This window comes from Phytophthora infestans, genomic scaffold (genome assembly GCF_000142945.1).
Source record: "Phytophthora infestans T30-4 supercont1.2 genomic scaffold, whole genome shotgun sequence".
Classification (NCBI taxonomy): domain Eukaryota; phylum Oomycota; class Peronosporomycetes; order Peronosporales; family Peronosporaceae; genus Phytophthora; species Phytophthora infestans.
Window position 1 is genome coordinate 1,181,346 of NW_003303757.1, and position 22,344 is coordinate 1,203,689.

Genomic DNA, 22,344 nt, shown 5'->3' on the forward strand with positions numbered 1-22,344 from the left:
AACTAGCACTTTTGAGGGTCTTTAATGCACACGGATCAGTCAGCCTCCGTCTACAGCAGCCAAGTCGACGAGCGTTACCTTCATCAGTGCCCGCTGCTTCTCTTCCAGAGCAAGTTTCTCCTCCTCGAGCTTCCTCGAAGTTGCTTCAACATCCTTACGCTGCTGCCCTTCGTGTCCCAAAGCCTGCTCGACACTCAATAATGAGATGCTAGATCCACCTCACAACAAGCAAACTCACAACACCTCTTGGAGCTGCTGGCAACTTTCTTCTGCACTTTGAAGCTCGTCTTCGAGCTGAGCACACCTCGCTTCGAGCTGAGCTAGCGAGCTGCTTTGAGCCTGCTGATCCTGTAGCATTCTCTGTATTGTGCTTTCTAGAGCGAATCGATCGTTGGCAATCTGTTGTCGTTCTACTCGTAGCTCTTGCACAACTCGTTGGCTTGTCTCGTTATTGAGCCTGGTTTGTGTTTGCTCTTTCTCACGCAGCCTCCTCTGCTCAAGTGCAGCAGCGTGTTGCGCTTCACTATCAACTTGAAGCTACAGAATGTATTAGCGCTGAAGATGAAAAGGAAGAGCTCAGCAGCTTCGATCGTACCCGTTCACACTCGATCTGCAGAAGTTGCACTTGTCGCTGCAGCTCCTGGTTCATCACCGTCATTTCACCAACGACCCGTGCATGCGCTTCCTGCTGTTGCTGTAGTTGCCGATCGTATCCTGCGAACTGCTGATCCACCACGTTCTGCTTGCACCGCAAGATTTCCACTTCCTTTTCCTTGTTTGCGAGCTTGACCACGAGCATTTCAGCTAGCTCCTCTTGAACTCGACGCTCTTCTTCCTGTACAAATACACTTGACGACTGATTATCCCACGTTGAGGAACTCCGAGCGTCCTGTCCAACACGAACAACCTCAGCACAAGCTACTGAGGTTTCTAAAATGTTTCGTTCCATGGCCGTACAAATACAAGACGACCCACACGAAGGCTGCCCCCGCGTTTCATTGTAGGAAGCTTCTGAGGCCTCGAGGGCACAAATCTTTCTTGGATTCCTTTACCAGCTAAAAGCTTCGAACGAGGTGTTTTCCGTGACATCGCAGGCAAATACGAAGGATGCTGTGGATGCCCCCACGAGACCAAAAATACTTGCGCGTTTCATCATTTCCTTCGTAATTCCTGGAGGAATTAAGCTTCGCAATGTCCAAGACGAAAGCTAAGGCGCAGAGTGAGCACCTTTTCAATCTCCAAGTGCAAGGAGACAAGTATGCTCGGTTACTTGTAGAACAGAAGCATCGACTGCGTCAACTGGATGATCACTGGAAAAAGGTCCACGAAGAGCTTAAAGGGTTGCGATTAAAGCGTGGCGAGAGTGATCAACGTGGTGGAGGCGTTAATGCGGTTCGTACTCGTATGGCGGACGAGCAACGAGAGCTCATGAAGCTCGAGAACCGCCTCTCGGCGTGCAAAACCCGTGAGAGCAAAATGGCTGCATACAATGCTGAACTTCGCAACCGCGTGGACGAGCTGCGAGCCAACCGAGTACTGAGCCAGACCGTGTTCGAGAAGAACCAACGTCGTCTGCGTGACATTCAGAAGCAAATGCAAGAGACTTTCCGCCAGTCGACTCAGATCGTAGCCGAGCGCGACCGGGTGCGTACACTCTACCGACTAAAGCTTGAACACTTGTTGACACTTATGTGTCATTTTTTTTATCTCTGTAGATTCTATCGCAGGCGAACTCTTTATCCGGTCAAAACGTGGACGAGCAGGAGGCTTTCGACCAGGTCTATCAGAGTCTTGCATCGATAATCAAGCGCGAGAAAGAGAGCGCTGAGGCTTATCGGAAGCAGATTCTCGAGCAGGATCCGATGGATCTTGCCGACGACTTTGTTCGTGGGAATATGAAGCTGGAGGATGAGCTGCAGCTCAAGAAAACACTGCAAAAGCTCGATATGACGGTAATGGATCGTAATTCGGTAAGGAATGGACTCACTTCTGACACTGGTGCGCTGTGTAGATGCTGGAAGACAAGCAGAATATCGCATCAATTAACGAGAAGCTACAGGAGTTTGAGACAACATTTGCGGCTCTGCAGCAGGAGATGGGAGTGGACGACTATCATGAGCTCGTTGAAGTGTACTCCAGGAAGGAAGAGGAGAATTTCGCCCTCTTTCGCTACGTTCAGAGCACCAACAACGAAGTGGAGCAGCTTGAGGATGAAAAAGAGGCTCTGGAGCGAGAGATCCAGAAGTACGTAGCGCTGACATGTTGATTGTTTATTAAGGTATATCGACAAACGCACCGTTGTTTGCATATTGTAGACTGAAGAGCGAAATGCAAGACGGCAGTGCTAACGCTCGAAAGCGCATGGTCGACGACCTTGTCGAGACGCGCCAAAAGTACGTTTGCAGCTGTAGAACCACGAGAGGCTTCGGAATGCTGACAACTACGCGTTTTACTTATCTAGTATTCTGAAAGAAAACGCAGAGGTAGAGCGGCTTCGAGCTGCAGCTGCTAGAGAATTTCAGCCGCTTGCACGGGTTGTTGACCGACTCTACAACGCACTGGGCTGCAACGACGTCATGCCGGTGAGTTTTCTTCCGAATGCATTGGTGAAATCCGTCTCACAACGTTCCTGTTGTAGCCGGTAGTTGGAGCGTCCGGTGGAAATGGCTCTGACCCTTCGAAGCGAACGAGAAAACAGTCCGAGGACCAGCTTGCAATGGTGGTAGGATCATGCTGCTCTGCAGGCTTTAGAACCCACAGATTTCTCATTATCTCATTCACTGCCTTTGCTTGGATATTCTATAGGCACGCATTAACTCCATGAATGATCTTTTGGCTGCTCAAGGTATCACAGAAGGAAATATTCTCCAGTTTCTAGCGGTTAGTTGCTGCTGTTTGCCACTCTTGTTAGCGTCCATTTCCTTCACGGTGCTGGCTACATATTGAACAGATCATTGAGCAGCGAAGCAACGATCTTATCGAGCAGTTTTCTCGTCGCATACAATACAAGAGCCCAGTGGAAGCTCAACGTGCCTCGCTAGGAGCGAATCTACGCCCCAGCGACCCTACGCGATCTGTCAATGCTGTGCGTGCACTTCTACCCGAGTTTTTGGATGGCCCTACATCTAGCAGTGGGTACGAAGGAGCAAGCTCTTCCTTAGCAACGAGCCCCGTGCAGTCGGCAGTGACGGGTAGTTCGATGAGCATCGATTTCAGTCTCGATAGACGACTTTCAGTGAACACCTCGATAGCTGAGGATGAGCCAGAATCGCCCAGGAGTGACGATGAGGACGGTGACCGACCATTAACTAGGTTGGAGCTACAAAAGCGAGCAGCCAAAAGTTTTGCGAACTTGCAGGCCAGCCCGAAGCTCCAGCCAATACGTGCCAAACCCATAATGCCCAAGAAGAAGAAATATTGACCCGAACAAGTCGACCACAGAACGCCCTCTGATTTAAACTAGCCGAGCGCCGCCGCTACGCGGCGGTAATTTCGGTTTTACTCCAGATTTTTGCCTTCCCGCCTTCGCTTCGCTTCGGCGGGATAATTAGTCCAAATCCTCTGAGTCCCCCATGTGCCTAAATCGACTTCTTTAATTTCATAAATCTGCGTTTCATTTGCTACAAAATGCTGTTCTCAGTAAGCCGTGTAAATATTTTCTACCGGTACAAAAGACTGAGCCCCTAGCATCATACTTACCATGCTCATAAACGATTACGCTAGTGATCTTAACAAAGTCTCTTTATTGTTGTAGCTATCACTGTACCTTAACAGAAGCACCTGCACTTCAGTCTAAAAACCGCTAAATAAAATATTTAGTTTAGCGCCGTGCTCGATTTCACGGGCCGCTTTTTGAGACCTAGATTGCATCAATGCAAAGAATATCTGTCCAGCTTGCATCAAATACCCGCTTGTACTGCCTGGTTAAGCTTGTAATAAACTGCCCATTAACTAACCACTTCGCAAACCAAACTCGCTACTTTGAAAGAAAATTAAAAGTGTTACAGTTTGAATATTTAATAAAAATATTCAAGCTGTAGCATTTTTTTATGCCTTGAAGTGTGTTCATTTTGTGCTGATTCAGAATTAGTCATTAGACACTCCAATCTGTGCCTGTTATGGTTATAGCCTTTGAATATAACCATGCGTCGCAAGACGCCTTGCTGTTGTTGTTGTTGACGGCGGTATTTTTATTTGATACTTAATTGATGATTCCAAAATATTAGGCTCTAAGTTGATTAACGTTTCTTTACGGGCCTACTTATAATAACCAAAACTGACACCTCTCATGTTGTGCTATTATCTTACCACTGCATATAAAACCTTATTCTACGCCCTTGTCGGCAACGCGTCTACCTATTAAGAAGTATCAGAATTTTGTTGTCTAAAAAAACGGCTAAGGAAAGAATGGTCAAGTTCAATTCGCTTACAGTAGTAATTGTCATCAGCACATATAACTTCTTTTTGTTCACACGTCAATCTAACACTATATATCTTTGTGGATCAAGTGACAACGTTTATAAGCACAGTTTTGTTCTTACGGCCAGTCTACACGACCGGCTACTGCTGTACATGTAACATGTACGATTTAGCAATACCAGAAACCCACTCAGATAACTTATTAATGCTAATATTTTTGCAGTAAAAAAAATGAAATTTCATTTTAGTAAGTGTAACACACAGATCCTACTGAGTACAGAGTATTTAGTATACCGTATTCCTTATGTGATTGGCGACAGTCAAATTCTTGAGGTGGTCCAGCCTTTCTGCCAGCATAAAAGATACCTGCATAAAAAAAACTATATGACATGCTCAAAATTATATTGGTCGTAAAGCACATAAAGCGCGACGACACGAAATTTGAATCAATTTGATTGGCTGCTGGATTTGTCGCTAATGACCGAGCGTCGCCAATCACATACGGAATACGGTACTTAAACCATGTCCTCGGAAACACGCATGCTTACGTGTACGCTAAGCACCCTGCCCTCCGTTTACTGTAGTATTCAAATATCAATAACAACATGCATTATGAAAAAGTATTTAATATTTAAACGATGCCGCCTTCGGACTTTGTGCAAATCCCCATATGTAAACTGGGAAACACATGCATTTATTGATGTCAACTACACATTCTAGTTTTAACCAATTGAAGCCACCTTCGCTGCGCTCGGCAGCCAGTAGGAATATTTAAATTATTTTATCCAATGATTTGTCCGGAAAAGCGTGACAGGCACGACAATTTAGTGTGACGGACAGACAGGTTGCTGCAGTAGATGTTTAAGACTAGCCGTTCGCCGCCGCTACGCGGCGGAGTGGCATGGTTTGTTGGAGATGAGGTGGCCGCAAATTTAAGTGCTTCTTGGTGTCGCGTACTTTGTTAGCGTCGTTCACCCCAGTAGATCTTGGCTTCGTGTACTTAACTATTTACCATTCCGTAGTCTCATGCGGACCCGTATAATATCGTTGTTTGGTACGCTTCCGTTACCCCGTACTACAGGTTGGATGTCATGTTCGACAGTGGCCGGCGCTCTTCCGTGATCTTTCTGGCTTCGTGGCTACCTGCCCACCGGTGACCCACGCTGCTTATTGGTTATACGACCTCTCTTTTGGGATCATACTTGTTAGTACGGCCTCTTTCGTGGCCGTTGGCGTCCCATCGCTGGTACTCTGGCCGAAGAGTGCTATTCCGTGGTTTGGCGCATTCACGCAGTCGTATTATTCCATCACCCGTGTATCGTGCTCTCCTGGTGAGGTTCCATCGACCGCGGTATCACGCTATCGTGCAATCGCGGTGTGGTAATGCTGTCTATGGTATTGTGCTCGCGTAGTGCATCTGCTTTGCCCGCGTATCGTGTTCTACAATGGTATCGTGCTCCGCGGTGTGCAACCGTGGTATCCCGAATCGTTTCCCTGTGACTTCGTGGCTGGTACGTCGTCCGTGCAATCCTGTTGTAATGCACTATTGTCCCTCGATGCTAGGTGACCTCAGGCTCTACACTGGTACCGCGTGGCTGAGTGTTCTCCCACGGTTTAGTGGTTAATCCAACGTCTATGCTGTCGTTTATGGCGTGGTGTTGACGTTGGTCGGTCGTCCAAGCTATCGTTAGCTACCGTAGTATCGTGTGCCGTGGCTCGGTGGGCTGTCCTGGTATCGTACTCCAATGTTCAGTGATTTCCCGCTTATGCTCTCCCGTGAATTTGTGTTTGGCCGCCGACCGTGCTTCGGGGTAAACTGTGGTGGGAGAACTCCTTTCCGTGCACTCGCACAGCTGCGTGGTCTACCGTGACTGTGAACGTGCTCTCTCTTGGTCCGTGCTTTTTCAGTGTGTTGGCGTTTCATTATTTCAGCTCTCACCCGCTGTCATCTGATCGTGCGGCTCCGTGTTTTTCAGGCTCTTCCCTGGCTCGTGCTTCGTATGAAATTTCGTGGCCTATTCTTTTATCGTCCGTGACTTTCCGTATTTCAAGCTGTTCCTTCTATCGCGTTATGTACATGATCTGACTCGGTCTTCCTCCGTGTTTCGTGTTCTTGTTTAATCACGTGCCTCTACGCTAATTCAATCACAAACACTGCTCCCACTGCACTGCATGTATGTTACGTATCGTGTTCGAGAGGGCGCACATGCTCTTAGGGGTGCAAAATACGCGCTAATACAAAGAAAACGTTCTTTTTTTTAGTAGCGGAGAAGTGTACATGGTTATGTGCGGTGGAAGCCACTAATTTCATATTTTAAATATTTAATATTTATAATATCTTCATCTAACGCAAATATGATACAATACTTTAAGGTTATTAGTATTAGATATAAAGTGCATTTAAATTTGATAAGCGCTACTAAATTAATTTTGTGTAGTACCACTACAAACGTCTGCAAGCAATAATATGAGACTTTAGAATAGTACTAAGCAAAATTATCTTAGAAAGTAAAAAAAATGCTACAAAGCTAAAACAAATCATATTATAACCAATAAGTACTAAAGGCTTCATTTAAGCCGAAATATAAGTCACCAAGGCCTACAATTTTTTCAAACAGCTCCCACGACGATATACTACGTGTGTGCGCGTTGGCGCCTTCTACCAATGCTAACTAACGCACGCACAGGCAGCGCCCTTTGCGTGAGGTGGCGCTCCAGCGTTAAAAATGGGGGCAAAATGAAATTTGAACGGTGCATTTAAGTACGATGTGTTGACCACATACAGTGTGTACACCACATATTGCAATTTTAGCGAATCGAGGCCGCCTTCGCTGCGCTCGGCAGCCAGTAGAACGCCCGCATTTGCGTTACATGAATTAACCCTAGCCGCGGACGGACGTACGGACGGACAGACAACACACTCCACTAGAGGGGTAAGACTAGCCGTTCGCCGCCGCTACGCTGCGGAGTGGCATGGTTTGTTGGAGATGAGGTGGCCGCAAATATAGTGCTTCTTGGTGTCGCGTGCTTTGTGGGCGTCGTTCAACCTAGTACGTCGTGGTTTCGTGTAGTCAACCACTTAACTATCCGTAATCTCATGTGGCTTTGTACAATATCGTGGTTTGGTACGTTTCCGTACCCCGTACTACAGGTTGAATGTCGTGTTCTTCAATTGGGCTGTGCTCTTCCGTGTTCTACTTGGTTTCGTGGCTCTCTGTTCACCCGTGATCCACGCTGTTTGTGGATATGCGCTCTCTTTTGAGCTTATGCACTTTAGTACAGCCTCTTTCGTGGCTTCCTAGCTATTCTCTGTTCTCAAACGTTTACGCGGGCTGTACCGCTTTCGTGATACATAGGCATTCGTGGCCGTTGGCCTCCCATCGCCGGTACTCTAACCAAAGGGTGCTATTCCGTGCTTTGGTGCCTCCATGCAGTCGTGTGGTTCCTGCATCGTGATCTCCTGATGAAGTGTCATCGACCGCGGTATCACGCTATCGTGCAATCGCGGTGTGGTTATGCTTTCTATGGTATTGTGCACGTGTAGTGCATCTGCGTTGTCCGTGTTATCGTGCTCTACGATGCCATCGTGCTCCACGGTGTGTAATCGTGGTCATACCAAGCCCACCCCTGTGCATTTGGTGGGCAGTCCGCAGTCCGTGCAATCGTGTTATCATGTACTGCTGTCCTCCGTGGCTCGGTAAGCTCAGGTTCTACACTGGTATGGTGCTCCGTGACTCGGTGATTTCGCGTGGCAGCGTGTTCTTCGATGGTTTAGTGGCTAACCCACCGTCCATGCTGTCGTGTTATCTCTGGTGTCGGGGCTGGGCTGTCGTCTGTGTTATCGTTAGCTACCGTAGTGTCGCGCTCCGTGGATCGGTGAGCTCATGTTCTACCTAGGCATCGTGCTCTAAAAATTGATGATTTCTGATTTCCCGTATCTGATCTCCTGCGGGCTCAGGTTTGGTCGGTTGACTGTGCTCCATGTTTACCCGTGGTGTTGTTGGAGTATTGTTTCTGTGCACTCTCACCGATACGTGTTCTACCGTGGCTTCGAACGTCCGTGCTCTTCCGTAGCCCGTGCTTTTCAGCATGCTGGGGTGTCTATGTATTTAGTTCCCTTCCGTGGCCCGTACGTTCCTGTCATGTTCTCTCCATCTGTTCTTTTCATGGCTGCGTGCTCTTTCATCTTTCACGCTACTTATAAAACTTCGTGGTTTGCATCGGCTAAGTCTTCTATCATCGTCCATGGCCTTCCGTGCTTCGTGTTGCTCTTCTATCCCATCGTGTACATAGTGTAGGTCGGTATTCCTTCGTGTTTCGTGTCCTTGCTTAGACATGTGCATCCGCGCCAGCATAATCACAAACGCTGTTCCCATTTTGTTTGATGTACACAACGTATATTGTTTGATGTACACAACGTATATTGTTGGAAAGTTCACATAATATCTGAAGGTCGCACACTACGCGCGCAAATACAAAGGAAGATGATACTTTTTCCCGGGGGCAGTGTGAGGTGCAGGGGTGTAAGCCACGATAGTCATATTTTAAAGTTTTCACATTATTAAAAATAGTAATACAATTGTTATTTATTATTAAACGCTGATATAATTATTATGTGTACTACTACTACAAATGACTGCAAGCAAAAATATGAAATGCCTTGATAACAGTACTAAGAAAAATAATATTGTAAGTTAAATTAGTACAGCAGTACTACGAAGCCTAAAACATCATTCTAAACTCAATAAGTACTAAAGTTTCGATTGAGGCCAAAATATAAGTCACCAGGGCCTATAAATTTTTTCCTTCAGCTTCTACGACGATATAGTACGTGTTTGCTCATCGGCGCCTTTTAATTTTGCTAATTAACGCGTACACAGGCAGCGCCGTTTGCGTGAGGTGGCGAACCGCAGCTGAAAATGAGAGCAAAATGAAATTAAATGGTGCAGTTAAGTACGATGTGTAGTCCACATACAGTAAGTACAGCACATAATATCAGCCAATGGGGGCCGCCTTCGCTGCGCTCGGCAGCTTTTTAGCGAATCGACGCCGCCTTCGCTGCGCTCGGCAGCCAGTAGAACGCGCGTATTTGCGTTACATTTTAGAACCCTACCCTCGGACGGACTGACAGACGGACGGACAACACACTCCACTAGAGAGGTAAGACTAGCCGTTCGCCGCCGCTACGCTGCGGAGTGGCATGGTTTGTTGGAGATGAGGTGGCCGCAAATATAGTGCTTCTTGGTGTCGCGTGCTTTGTGGGCGTCGTTCAACCTAGTACGTCGTGGTTTCGTGTAGTCAACCACTTAACTATCCGTAATCTCATGTGGCTTTGTACAATATCGTGGTTTGGTACGTTTCCGTTACCCCGTACTACAGGTTGAATGTCGTGTTCTTCAATGGGCTGTGCTCTTCCGTGTTCTACTTGGTTTCGTGGCTCTCTGTTCACCCGTGATCCACGCTGTTTGTGGATATGCGCTCTCTTTTGAGCTTATGCACTTTAGTACAGCCTCTTTCGTGGCTCCTAGCTATTCTCTGTTCTCAAACGTTTACGCGGGCTGTACCGCTTTCGTGATACATAGGCATTCGTGGCCGTTGGCCTCCCATCGCCGGTACTCTAACCAAAGGGTGCTATTCCGTGCTTTGGTGCCTCCATGCAGTCGTGTGGTTCCTGCATCGTGATCTCCTGATGAAGTGTCATCGACCGCGGTATCACGCTATCGTGCAATCGCGGTGTGGTTATGCTTTCTATGGTATTGTGCACGTGTAGTGCATCTGCGTTGTCCGTGTTATCGTGCTCTACGATGCCATCGTGCTCCACGGTGTGTAATCGTGGTCATACCAAGCCCACCCCTGTGCATTTGGTGGGCAGTCCGCAGTCCGTGCAATCGTGTTATCATGTACTGCTGTCCTCCGTGGCTCGGTAAGCTCAGGTTCTACACTGGTATGGTGCTCCGTGACTCGGTGATTTCGCGTGGCAGCGTGTTCTCCGATGGTTTAGTGGCTAACCCACCGTCCATGCTGTCGTGTTATCTCTGGTGTCGGGGCTGGGCTGTCGTCTGTGTTATCGTTAGCTACCGTAGTGTCGCGCTCCGTGGATCGGTGAGCTCATGTTCTACCTAGGCATCGTGCTCCAAAAATTGATGATTTCTGATTTTCCGTATCTGGCCTCCTGCGGGCTCAGATTTGGTCGGTTGACTGTGCTCCATGTTTACTCGTGGTGTTGTTGGAGTATTGTTTCTGTGCACTCTCACCGATACGTGTTCTACCGTGGCTTCGAACGTCCGTGCTCTTCCGTAGCCCGTGCTTTTCAGCATGCTGGGGTGTCTATGTATTTAGTTCCCTTCCGTGGCCCGTACGTTCCTGTCATGTTCTCTCCATCTGTTCTTTTCATGGCTGCGTGCTCTTTCATCTTTCACGCTACTTATAAAACTTCGTGGTTTGCATCGGCTAAGTCTTCTATCATCGTCCATGGCCTTCCGTGCTTCGTGTTGCTCTTCTATCCTATCGTGTACATAGTGTAGGTCGGTATTCCTTCGTGTTTCGTGTCCTTGCTTAGACATGTGCATCCGCGCCAACTTAATCACAAACGCTGTTCCCATTTTGTTTGATGTACACAACGTATATTGTTTGATGTACACAACGTATATTGTTGGAAAGTTCACATAATATCTGAAGGTCGCACACTACGCGCGCAAATACAAAGGAAGACAATAGTTTATTACGGAGGTGCAGGGGTGTAAGCCACAATAGTCATATTTTAAAGTTTTCACATTTTTAATAATAGTAATACAATTGTTATTTATTATTAAACGCTGATATAATTATTATGTGTACTACTACTACAAATGACTGCAAGCAATAATATGAAATGCCTTGATAATAGTACTAAGAAAAATAATATTGTAAGTTAAATTAGTACAGCAGTACTACGAAGCCTAAAACATCATTCTAAATTCAATAAGTACTAAAGTTTCGATTGAGGCCGAAATATAAATCACCAGGGCCTATAACTTTTTTCTCCAGCTCCTACGACGATATAGTACGTGTTTGGTCATCGGCGCCTTTTAATTGTGCTAATTAACGCGTGCACAGGCAGCGCCCTGTGCGTGAGGTGGCGAACCGCAGCTGAAAATGAGAGCAAAATGAAATTTAAACGGTGCAGTTAAGTACGATGTGTAGTCCACCTACATTAAGTACAGCACATAATATCTGTTTTAGCCATGGGGGGGCCGCCTTCGCTGCGCTCGGTAGCTTTATTAGCGAATCGAGACGCCTTCGCTGCGCTCGGCAGACAGTAGAACGCGCGTATTTGCGTTACATTTTAGAACCCTACCCTCGGACGGACTGACAGACGCACACCAGACTGCACTAGGTGTGTAAGACTAGCCGTTCGCCGCCGCTACGCGGCAGAGTGGCATGGTTTGTTGGAGATGAGGTGGCCGCAACCTTAGTGCTTCTTGGTGTCGCGTGTTTTGAGAGCGTGGTTCACCCCGTAGATCTTGGCATCGTGTATTTAACCAATTGCGTTTCCGTAGTCTCATTCGGCCCCGTATAATATCGTGGTTTGGAACATTTCTGTTACCCCGTACTACAGGTTGGGTGTTGTTTTCTTCAATGGCCCATGCTCTTTCGTGCTCTTCCCGGCTTCGAGGTTCCTGCTCACCCATGGCCCACGCTGCTCAGCGGTTCTGTCCTCTCTCTTGTGGGCTCATGCTCTTTAGTACGGTCTTTTCGTTAAAGCTACCTGTTTTCCGTTCTCAAACGTTTACGTGGGTTGCACTGGCTTCGTGGTAGATACTATTTCGTGACCGTTGGCCTCCCATCGCCGGTACTCTAACCAACGGGTGCTATTCCGTGCTTTGGTGCCTCCATGCAGTCGTGTGGTTCCATCGCCCGTGCATCGTGATCTCCTGATGAAGTGTCATCGACCGCGGTATCACGCTATCGTGCAATCGCGCTGTGGTTATGCTTTCTATGGTATTGTGCACGTGTAGTGCTTCTGCGTTGTACGTGTTATCGTGCTCTACGATGCCATCGTGCTCCACGGTGTGTAATCGTGGTCATACGAAGCCCACCCCCTGTGCATTTGGTGGGCGGTCCGCAGTCCGTGCAATCGTGTTATCATGTACTGCTGTCCTCCGTGGCTCGGTAAGCTCAGGTTCTACACTGGTATGGTGCTCCGTGACTCGGTGGTTTCGCGTGGCAGCGTGTTCTCCGATGGTTTAGTGGATAACCCACCGTCCATGCTGTCGTGTTATCTCTGGTGTCGGGGCTGGGCTGTCGTCTGTGTTATCGTTAGCTACCGTAGTGTCGCGCTCCGTGGATCGGTGAGCTCATGTTCTACCTAGGCATCGTGCTCCAAAAATTGATGATTTCTGATTTTCCGTATCTGGCCTCCTGCGGGCTCAGATTTGGTCGGTTGACTGTGCTCCATGTTTACTCGTGGTGTTGTTGGAGTATTGTTTCTGTGCACTCTCACCGATACGTGTTCTACCGTGGCTTCGAACGTCCGTGCTCTTCCGTAGCCCGTGCTTTTCAGCATGCTGGGGTGTCTATGTATTTAGTTCCCTTCCGTGGCCCGTACGTTCCTGTCATGTTCTATCCATCGGTTCTTTTCATGGCTGCGTGCTCTTTCATCTTTCACGCTACTTATAAAACTTTGTGGTTTGCATCGGCTAAGTCTTCTATCATCGTCCATGGCCTTCCGTGCTTCGTGTTGCTCTTCTATCCCATCGTGTACATAGTGTAGGTCGGTATTCCTTCGTGTTTCGTGTCCTTGCTTAGACATGTGCATCCGCGCCAACTTAATCACAAACGCTGTTCCCATTTTGTTTGATGTACACAACGTATATTGTTGGAAAGTTCACATAATATCTGAAGGTCGCACACTACGCGCGCAAATACAAAGGAAGACAACAGTTTATTACGGAGGTGCAGGGGTGTAAGCCACAATAGTCATATTTTAAAGTTTTCACATTATTAATAATAGTAATACAATTGTTATTTATTATTAAACGCTGATATAATCTTTATGTGTACTACTACTACAAATGACTGCAAGTAAAATATGAAATGCCTTGATAATAGTACTAAGAAAATAATACTGTAAATTAAATTAGTACAGCAGTACTACGAAGCCTAAAACAGCATTCTAAATTCAATAAGTACTAAAGTTTCGATTGAGGCCGAAATAAAAGTCCCCAGAGCCTACAATTTTTTTCAACAGCTCCTACGACAATATAGTACGTGTGTGCTTATCGGCGCCTTTTAATTATGCTAACTAACGCGTACACAGGCAGCGCCCTTTGCGTGAGGTGGCGAACCGCAGCTGAAAATGAGAGCAAAATGAAATTTAAACGGTGCAGTTAAGTACGATGTGTAGTCCACATACAGTAAGTACAGCACATAATATCTGTTTTAGCCAATGGGGGCCGCCTTCGCTGCGCTCGGTAGCTTTTTAGCGAATCGAGGCCGCCTTCGCTGCGCTCGGCAGCCAGTAGAACGCGCGTATTTGCGTTACATTTTAGAACCCTACCCTCGGACGGACTGACAGACGCACACCAGACTCCACTAGGTGTGTAAGACTAGCCGTTCGCCGCCGCTACGCGGCGGAGTGGGCATGGTTTGTTGGAGATGAGGTGGCCGCAACCTTAGTGCTTCTTGGTGTCGCGTGTTTTGAGAGCGTGGTTCACCCCGTAGATCTTGGCATCGTGTATTTAACCAATTGCGTTTCCGTAGTCTCATTCGGCCCCGTATAATATCGTGGTTTGGAACATTTCTGTTACCCCGTACTACAGGTTGGGTGTTGTTTTCTTCAATGGCCCATGCTCTTTCGTGCTCTTCCCGGCTTCGAGGTTCCTGCTCACCCATGGCCCACGCTGCTCAGCGGTTCTGTCCTCTCTCTTGTGGGCTCATGCTCTTTAGTACGGTCTTTTCGTTAAAGCTACCTGTTTTCCGTTCTCAAACGTTTACGTGGGTTGCACTGGCTTCGTGGTAGATACTATTTCGTGACCGTTGGCCTCCCATCGCCGGTACTCTAACCAACGGGTGCTATTCCGTGCTTTGGTGCCTCCATGCAGTCGTGTGGTTCCATCGCCCGTGCATCGTGATCTCCTGATGAAGTGTCATCGACCGCGGTATCACGCTATCGTGCAATCGCGCTGTGGTTATGCTTTCTATGGTATTGTGCACGTGTAGTGCTTCTGCGTTGTACGTGTTATCGTGCTCTACGATGCCATCGTGCTCCACGGTGTGTAATCGTGGTCATACCAAGCCCACCCCCTGTGCATTTGGTGGGCGGTCCGCAGTCCGTGCAATCGTGTTATCATGTACTGCTGTCCTCCGTGGCTCGGTAAGCTCAGGTTCTACACTGGTATGGTGCTCCGTGACTCGGTGGTTTCGCGTGGCAGCGTGTTCTCCGATGGTTTAGTGGATAACCCACCGTCCATGCTGTCGTGTTATCTCTGGTGTCGGGGCTGGGCTGTCGTCTGTGTTATCGTTAGCTACCGTAGTGTCGCGCTCCGTGGATCGGTGAGCTCATGTTCTACCTAGGCATCGTGCTCCAAAAATTGATGATTTCTGATTTTCCGTATCTGATCTCCTGCGGGCTCAGGTTTGGTCGGTTGACTGTGCTCCATGTTTACCCGTGGTGTTGTTGGAGTATGGTTTCTGTGCACTCTCACCGATACGTGTTCTACCGTGGCTTCGAACGTCCGTGCTCTTCCGTAGCCCGTGCTTTTCAGCATGCTGGGGTGTCTATGTATTTAGTTCCCTTCCGTGGCCCGTACGTTCCTGTCATGTTCTCTCCATCTGTTCTTTTCATGGCTGCGTGCTCTTTCATCTTTCACGCTACTTATAAAACTTCGTGGTTTGCATCGGCTAAGTCTTCTATCATCGTCCATGGCCTTCCGTGCTTCGTGTTGCTCTTCTATCCCATCGTGTACATAGTGTAGGTCGGTATTCCTTCGTGTTTCGTGTCCTTGCTTAGACATGTGCATCCGCGCCAGCATAATCACAAACGCTGTTCCCATTTTGTTTGATGTACACAACGTATATTGTTTGATGTACACAACGTATATTGTTGGAAAGTTCACATAATATCTGAAGGTCGCACACTACGCGCGCAAATACAAAGGAAGACAACAGTTTATTACGGAGGTGCAGGGGTGTAAGCCACGATAGTCATATTTTAAAGTTTTCACATTATTAAAAATAGTAATACAATTGTTATTTATTATTAAACGCTGATATAATCTTTATGTGTACTACTACTACAAATGACTGCAAGTAAAAATATGAAATGCCTTGATAATAGTACTAAGAAAATAATACTGTAAATTAAATTAGTACAGCAGTACTACGAAGCCTAAAACAGCATTCTAAATTCAATAAGTACTAAAGTTTCGATTGAGGCCGAAATAAAAGTCCCCAGAGCCTACAATTTTTTTCAACAGCTCCTACGACAATATAGTACGTGTGTGCTTATCGGCGCCTTTTAATTATGCTAACTAACGCGTACACAGGCAGCGCCCTTTGCGTGAGGTGGCGAACCGCAGCTGAAAATGAGAGCGAAATGAAATTTAAACGGTGCAGTTAAGTACGATGTGTAGTCCACATACAGTAAGTACAGCACATAATATCTGTTTTAGCCAATGGGGGCCGCCTTCGCTGCGCTCGGTAGCTTTTTAGCGAATCGAGGCCGCCTTCGCTGCGCTCGGCAGCCAGTAGAACGCGCGTATTTGCGTTACATTTTAGAACCCTACCCTCGGACGGACTGACAGACGCACACCAGACTCCACTAGGTGTGTAAGACTAGCCGTTCGCCGCCGCTACGCGGCGGAGTGGCATGGTTTGTTGGAGATGAGGTGGCCGCAACCTTAGTGCTTCTTGGTGTCGCGTGTTTTGAGAGCGTGGTTCACCCCGTAGATCTTGGCATCGTGTATTTAACCAATTGCGTTTCCGTAGTCTCATTCGGCCCCGTATAATATCGTGGTTTGGAACATTTCTGTTACCCCGTACTACAGGTTGGGTGTTGTTTTCTTCAATGGCCCATGCTCTTTCGTGCTCTTCCCGGCTTCGAGGTTCCTGCTCACCCATGGCCCACGCTGCTCAGCGGTTCTGTCCTCTCTCTTGTGGGCTCATGCTCTTTAGTACGGTCTTTTCGTTAAAGCTACCTGTTTTCCGTTCTCAAACGTTTACGTGGGTTGCACTGGCTTCGTGGTAGATACTATTTCGTGACCGTTGGCCTCCCATCGCCGGTACTCTAACCAACGGGTGCTATTCCGTGCTTTGGTGCCTCCATGCAGTCGTGTGGTTCCATCGCCCGTGCATCGTGATCTCCTGATGAAGTGTCATCGACCGCGGTATCACGCTATCGTGCAATCGCGCTGTGGTTATGCTTTCTATGGTATTGTGCACGTGTAGTGCTTCTGCGTTGTACGTGTTATCGTGCTCTACGATGCCATCGTGCTCCACGGTGTGTAATCGTGGTCATACCAAGCCCACCCCCTGTGCATTTGGTGGGCGGTCCGCAGTCCGTGCAATCGTGTTATCATGTACTGCTGTCCTCCGTGGCTCGGTAAGCTCAGGTTCTACACTGGTATGGTGCTCCGTGACTCGGTGGTTTCGCGTGGCAGCGTGTTCTCCGATGGTTTAGTGGATAACCCACCGTCCATGCTGTCGTGTTATCTCTGGTGTCGGGGCTGGGCTGTCGTCTGTGTTATCGTTAGCTACCGTAGTGTCGCGCTCCGTGGATCGGTGAGCTCATGTTCTACCTAGGCATCGTGCTCCAAAAATTGATGATTTCTGATTTTCCGTATCTGGCCTCCTGCGGGCTCAGATTTGGTCGGTTGACTGTGCTCCATGTTTACTCGTGGTGTTGTTGGAGTATTGTTTCTGTGCACTCTCACCGATACGTGTTCTACCGTTATCGTTAGCTACCGTAGTGTCGCGCTCCGTGGATCGGTGAGCTCATGTTCTACCTAGGCATCGTGCTCCAAAAATTGATGATTTCTGATTTTCCGTATCTGGCCTCCTGCGGGCTCAGATTTGGTCGGTTGACTGTGCTCCATGTTTACTCGTGGTGTTGTTGGAGTATTGTTTCTGTGCACTCTCACCGATACGTGTTCTACCGTGGCTTCGAACGTCCGTGCTCTTCCGTAGCCCGTGCTTTTCAGCATGCTGGGGTGTCTATGTATTTAGTTCCCTTCCGTGGCCCGTACGTTCCTGTCATGTTCTATCCATCTGTTCTTTTCATGGCTGCGTGCTCTTTCATCTTTCACGCTACTTATAAAACTTCGTGGTTTGCATCGGCTAAGTCTTCTATCATCGTCCATGGCCTTCCGTGCTTCGTGTTGCTCTTCTATCCCATCGTGTACATAGTGTAGGTCGGTATTCCTTCGTGTTTCGTGTCCTTGCTTAGACATGTGCATCCGCGCCAGCATAATCACAAACGCTGTTCCCATTTTGTTTGATGTACACAACGTATATTGTTGGAAAGTTCACATAATATCTGAAGGTCGCACACTACGCGCGCAAATACAAAGGAAGACAACAGTTTATTACGGAGGTGCAGGGGTGTAAGCCACAATAGTCATATTTTAAAGTTTTCACATTATTAATAATAATAATACAATTGTTATTTATTATTAAACGCTGATATAATTTTTATGTGTACTACTACTACAAATGACTGCAAGTAAAAATATGAAATGCCTTGATAATAGTACTAAGAAAATAATACTGTAAATTAAATTAGTACAGCAGTACTACGAAGCCTAAAACAGCATTCTAAATTCAATAAGTACTAAAGTTTCGATTGAGGCCGAAATAAAAGTCCCCAGAGCCTACAATTTTTTTCAACAGCTCCTACGACAATATAGTACGTGTGTGCTTATCGGCGCCTTTTAATTATGCTAACTAACGCGTACACAGGCAGCGCCCTTTGCGTGAGGTGGCGAACCGCAGCTGAAAATGAGAGCGAAATGAAATTTAAACGGTGCAGTTAAGTACGATGTGTAGTCCACATACAGTAAGTACAGCACATAATATCTGTTTTAGCCAATGGGGGCCGCCTTCGCTGCGCTCGGTAGCTTTTTAGCGAATCGACGCCGCCTTCGCTGCGCTCGGCAGCCAGTAGAACGCCCATATTTGCGTTACATTAATTAACCCTAGCCCGTTACGGACGGACTGACAGACAGACACCAGACTCCAGTAGGGGGGTAAGATTTGATTAGGGAAAGGGGCTCTGTACAGTACATGTACTATACATACCAAGCCTTCTTTCAGGGCCATAATTGTAATAGCTCGTGACAAATTACAGTTTTTGTAGCCATTCGATTGAAAAGAACTGTGGCGTCATGCACCAGAGTGGCCAAGCGTGCAGCCGAGTGTAGTTGACTGCATTCGCCCCCCCCTCTCCCGTGCGTCGAGGATGTATCATGTGGCGGAGATGGTCCGTGACGCCCGTCGCGACATGGCGGAGCGTCATGACGGCGGGCTCGTCTGGAGCACGCTGTCGGCCTTCACGCCCTTCCCATTCCTGCTGGCCCTGGGCGGTCAGATTTCCAGCAGCCTCGTGCGCCGCGCCCCCGACCTGGTCAAGCGTGCGGCCGGCGCGACGCGTGACTGTGTCGTGGATTCCGCAACGCAAGCGCACGACCGAATCGTGGAGCTACGCCTGACGTGCACCCGCACGGGCCAGTGGATGTTTCACCGCGTCAAGGTGGCAGTAGAGACTGCGCGGCTTCCGGTCCCGCTGTCCCCGCTACAGAGCCAAGTGGCCGTGCCCTTCTTGTGTGGTGTCGAGGGTTTAGCGCAGTTCGTGACCAGTGAGGAACTGCCGGAGCTCTACTTTGTGGCTAAGAATATCATGCGCCGCAGCTTCTTCTTGAGGCATTTGGTGCTGCCGCCATTGGGAGCGGCCGAGAGTGTAGTCAGATACGTTGTCATCTTTCCCAGTCGCATCGTGTTTCCGTCCAGGGCTGAAATCGAAGATAGGACGGACTTGTTTTTAGAGGGAAGTACAACACGCGTACAGGCGCTAGTGGAGCACTTGTACTCGGCCACAGAAGTACTGGATCAACATCTAAGTATGGTGCAGTGGAACATTTTGGGGCGAGGACCTTACGAGTCGCTGAGTGCTTCACGACGCAGTGAAGTAATCAGATCTGTTCATCAGAGGATGCGAATCATCGCGTCGCATTATAAATTGTTCGAATTCTTGGCCACCATCAAACTGCAAAATGAAATGCTCTATTCTGACTTGCAGCTCGAGTTCCCGGACGCTGGTGGTGTCCCTCTCACTCCGAAACAGGTTGCAGCTAACGAAGCACTGACGACTGATCTAGCGGAACAGGATGCGAACGCTTTCCCCATTTGGTTTTACAAGAAAGTTGACATCACCAGTGGGAACGGTCAAGTGTTGCCCAGTGGACTGAATGGACGTTGCCAATCAACCTCGGATACTAGCAATGCAGTCAGCCAGTCTACTAGTTCTGCTGTCAATGCCAGCACTACAGTGGTGTCGGGATCAGGCGGTTGGATAGAATTCCCAGCTCACGAGAGTCGTCGGCTAGAACGCAAACACCGATGGTATCAGCAACAAAAGACCAAGATTTCAGGCCCCGTGGGACCTTCCAGCGTCGTCTTAGTAGATGAAGGTCGGCATGAAGTAAACTTGGAGAGTATGCGAATGACGCCGGTGTATTGGCCAGCGCTGGAGGAACTTGTCGTGTGTCGTTCTCGTTGGGTCTATGCCCAACGCAATTACGGTCTAGCTCCATACAACGCAGAAGCCAGCGACTGTGCTGGAGAACGCTTTCGTGTATTACTTGGGGTTCTACCCGCTGGAGAAGCAGCGACTGATGGATATCGAGGCGCAGAAACCCGCGCGCCTCTTTAGCTCCCGTGCTGGTCTAAGTGAGGCGGTTTTGGCAGCTCGAGTTGAGAAGGACTGCACCCTTAGCATTCCTGTGGAAGGCCATTTGGTAGAGTTTAAAGGCTTGCAGGACATCATGCAGTACAAGCGTTTGCTGGCTGGAACGACGCCATTTACGAGTAAGCGTCGTGTGTATCGAGGAAACCCGCGTGTTCGTGCTGATCCCACTACCTTGCAGCGTTGGAAAGATGCCATGGAATGTGATCCAGCTACAGGCAATGCGCTGAAGATCACGGAGGATGACAAAGATATCGAAGAAGAGATTGAGCATCTGGTACTGATTGTACATGGAATCGGTGATGCATTGAAGACGCTCGATCTGATCAATGTCGTAACGTTACGCTCCATCATTGACTGCTCTACGACGCTGCGGGAGTTGAACCGTGAGGCGCTCCGCTCGGCGCATTTCGCTCACTTGAACGGTGAAGACGCTGACGATGAAACGAAGGGTGACAACAAAGAAAAGGCAACACGCCAACCGCGAGTGGAATTCTTGCCCATTGAGTGGCACTCGAAGCTGCACATGGAGGGTTTGGATCAACTTATCCGAGACGTGACACTGCCAGCCATTCCTAAGCTTCGTGAGCTGGCCAATGACACTGTTCTGGACGTACTATTCTTCATGTCGCCGCTGTTCCACCAAGTGATTTTGGACGAAGTGGCCAAGGAAATGAACCGTGTGTTCACACTCTTCCAGTCGCGTCATCCAGACTGGATGCAATCCAGTCGTGGGACCGGACGGAAGCGCAAGGTGTCAATTATTGCCCACTCACTTGGATCCATTATCTGCTTCGACATTCTCAATCATCAGCAAGTGTATATGCAGCAATTGGAAAGCTTACAATGCACGGACGATGAAGGAAACAGCGACGATGAAGATGTGATAGTGGAGAACGGCAATGAGGGCGAGAACGAGAACAGCACAAGTAGCGATGATGAAGTAGAGGTCGTGGTCAATGCTGTGACAACTGACAACATGTTTGGTTTCAACGCCGTTACGCGTCGGAGCTTGAAGTGCCGTTCACGCTCGATGTCGGAAATGTCGAGCACGAGTGGAACGTGGAGGAGAAATTCACCGCATTCATGGCGCCAAACATATCAGGGAAAGCAAGATTCAATTCGACGTGCCTCCTCCAAAACCAGACGCCCTGGCAGGAATAAGACAGCCACGGCATCTGGTGCTGTCCAAAATGGAGGAAGTGGTGCTGATCCACTGGTTCCGAAGCTTGCATTCGACGTGGAAGATCTTTTTTGCTTCGGCTCGCCTGTGGGTCTGTTTCTGAATGTGCGGGGACAGAAGCTCGATCGCGATTTCCAACTGCCGCGCTGTCGTCGATTGTTCAACATTTACCACCCGTACGACCCGGTGGCTTACCGTATTGAACCGATCATGAACCCGACGCGAGCCCACTCGAAGGCCGCGATCATTCGCACGTTCGAAGGCAAGCTACGTTTTCAGTACCAACTGCGCAACTCGTTCCGGGCCATGTGGGCTTCACTTCGTCAATGGCGTCGCGACTTCGAACGCCAAGTGCTAGCCGGAGCTCACAACGTGGGGCTGGTGGAAAGCCCTGCATCGATGACGCCGCTATCCGATGCCATTGCTGCTGTAACCCAACCGTATCAATTGCAACGGCGTCCGGACGAGGCACAGGACGAACGGCATAGAGAGGAACGAGAGGGCGATGAGACAGCAGAGGACGTCGCGGTCTTCGGTCGTATGTGTCAAGGACTCCCCATCGACTACTCGCTGCAGGAGAACGAGATCGAGATTGCGAACGAGTATTTATTTGCCCTCACGGCGCACGTCATTTATTGGAACAACCGCGACGCGAATCTGTTTGTGGCGCAGAAGCTCATTTTGGAACCGGCCACTGAGAATTGGCCCAGCAGAAGCGGAAAGGAGGCGTCGGTGGGGATCTCGCACGGCCAAACAACGAATGATATAATTACTAGCAGTAAGAATCTGCGCGATTCGCGCCGAG

At 48.5% G+C, this 22,344-nt stretch overlaps 3 protein-coding genes across 3 annotated transcripts; 2 read left to right on the forward strand and 1 right to left on the reverse strand.

Annotated features, from left to right (window-relative positions):
* Nucleotides 1-35: 35 nt before the first annotated feature.
* Nucleotides 36-799, reverse strand: PITG_01384 (uncharacterized protein; the record flags this gene model as incomplete). Its single annotated transcript, XM_002908008.1, has 4 exons — nucleotides 36-50; nucleotides 79-183; nucleotides 244-537; nucleotides 596-799. 4 exons carry the CDS (start codon nucleotides 797-799, stop codon nucleotides 36-38), a joined length of 618 nt encoding a protein of 205 aa, XP_002908054.1.
* Nucleotides 800-1,191: 392 nt separating this feature from the next.
* PITG_01385 (uncharacterized protein) lies at nucleotides 1,192-2,824 on the forward strand (the record flags this gene model as incomplete). Its single annotated transcript, XM_002908009.1, has 7 exons — nucleotides 1,192-1,644; nucleotides 1,716-1,952; nucleotides 2,012-2,244; nucleotides 2,316-2,393; nucleotides 2,462-2,582; nucleotides 2,639-2,697; nucleotides 2,806-2,824. 7 exons carry the CDS (start codon nucleotides 1,192-1,194, stop codon nucleotides 2,822-2,824), a joined length of 1,200 nt encoding a protein of 399 aa, XP_002908055.1.
* Nucleotides 2,825-18,796: 15,972 nt separating this feature from the next.
* PITG_01386 (phospholipase, putative) lies at nucleotides 18,797-22,303 on the forward strand (the record flags this gene model as incomplete). Its single annotated transcript, XM_002908010.1, has 4 exons — nucleotides 18,797-19,913; nucleotides 19,956-20,170; nucleotides 20,217-22,202; nucleotides 22,253-22,303. 4 exons carry the CDS (start codon nucleotides 18,854-18,856, stop codon nucleotides 22,301-22,303), a joined length of 3,312 nt encoding a protein of 1,103 aa, XP_002908056.1.
* Nucleotides 22,304-22,344: the final 41 nt, after the last annotated feature.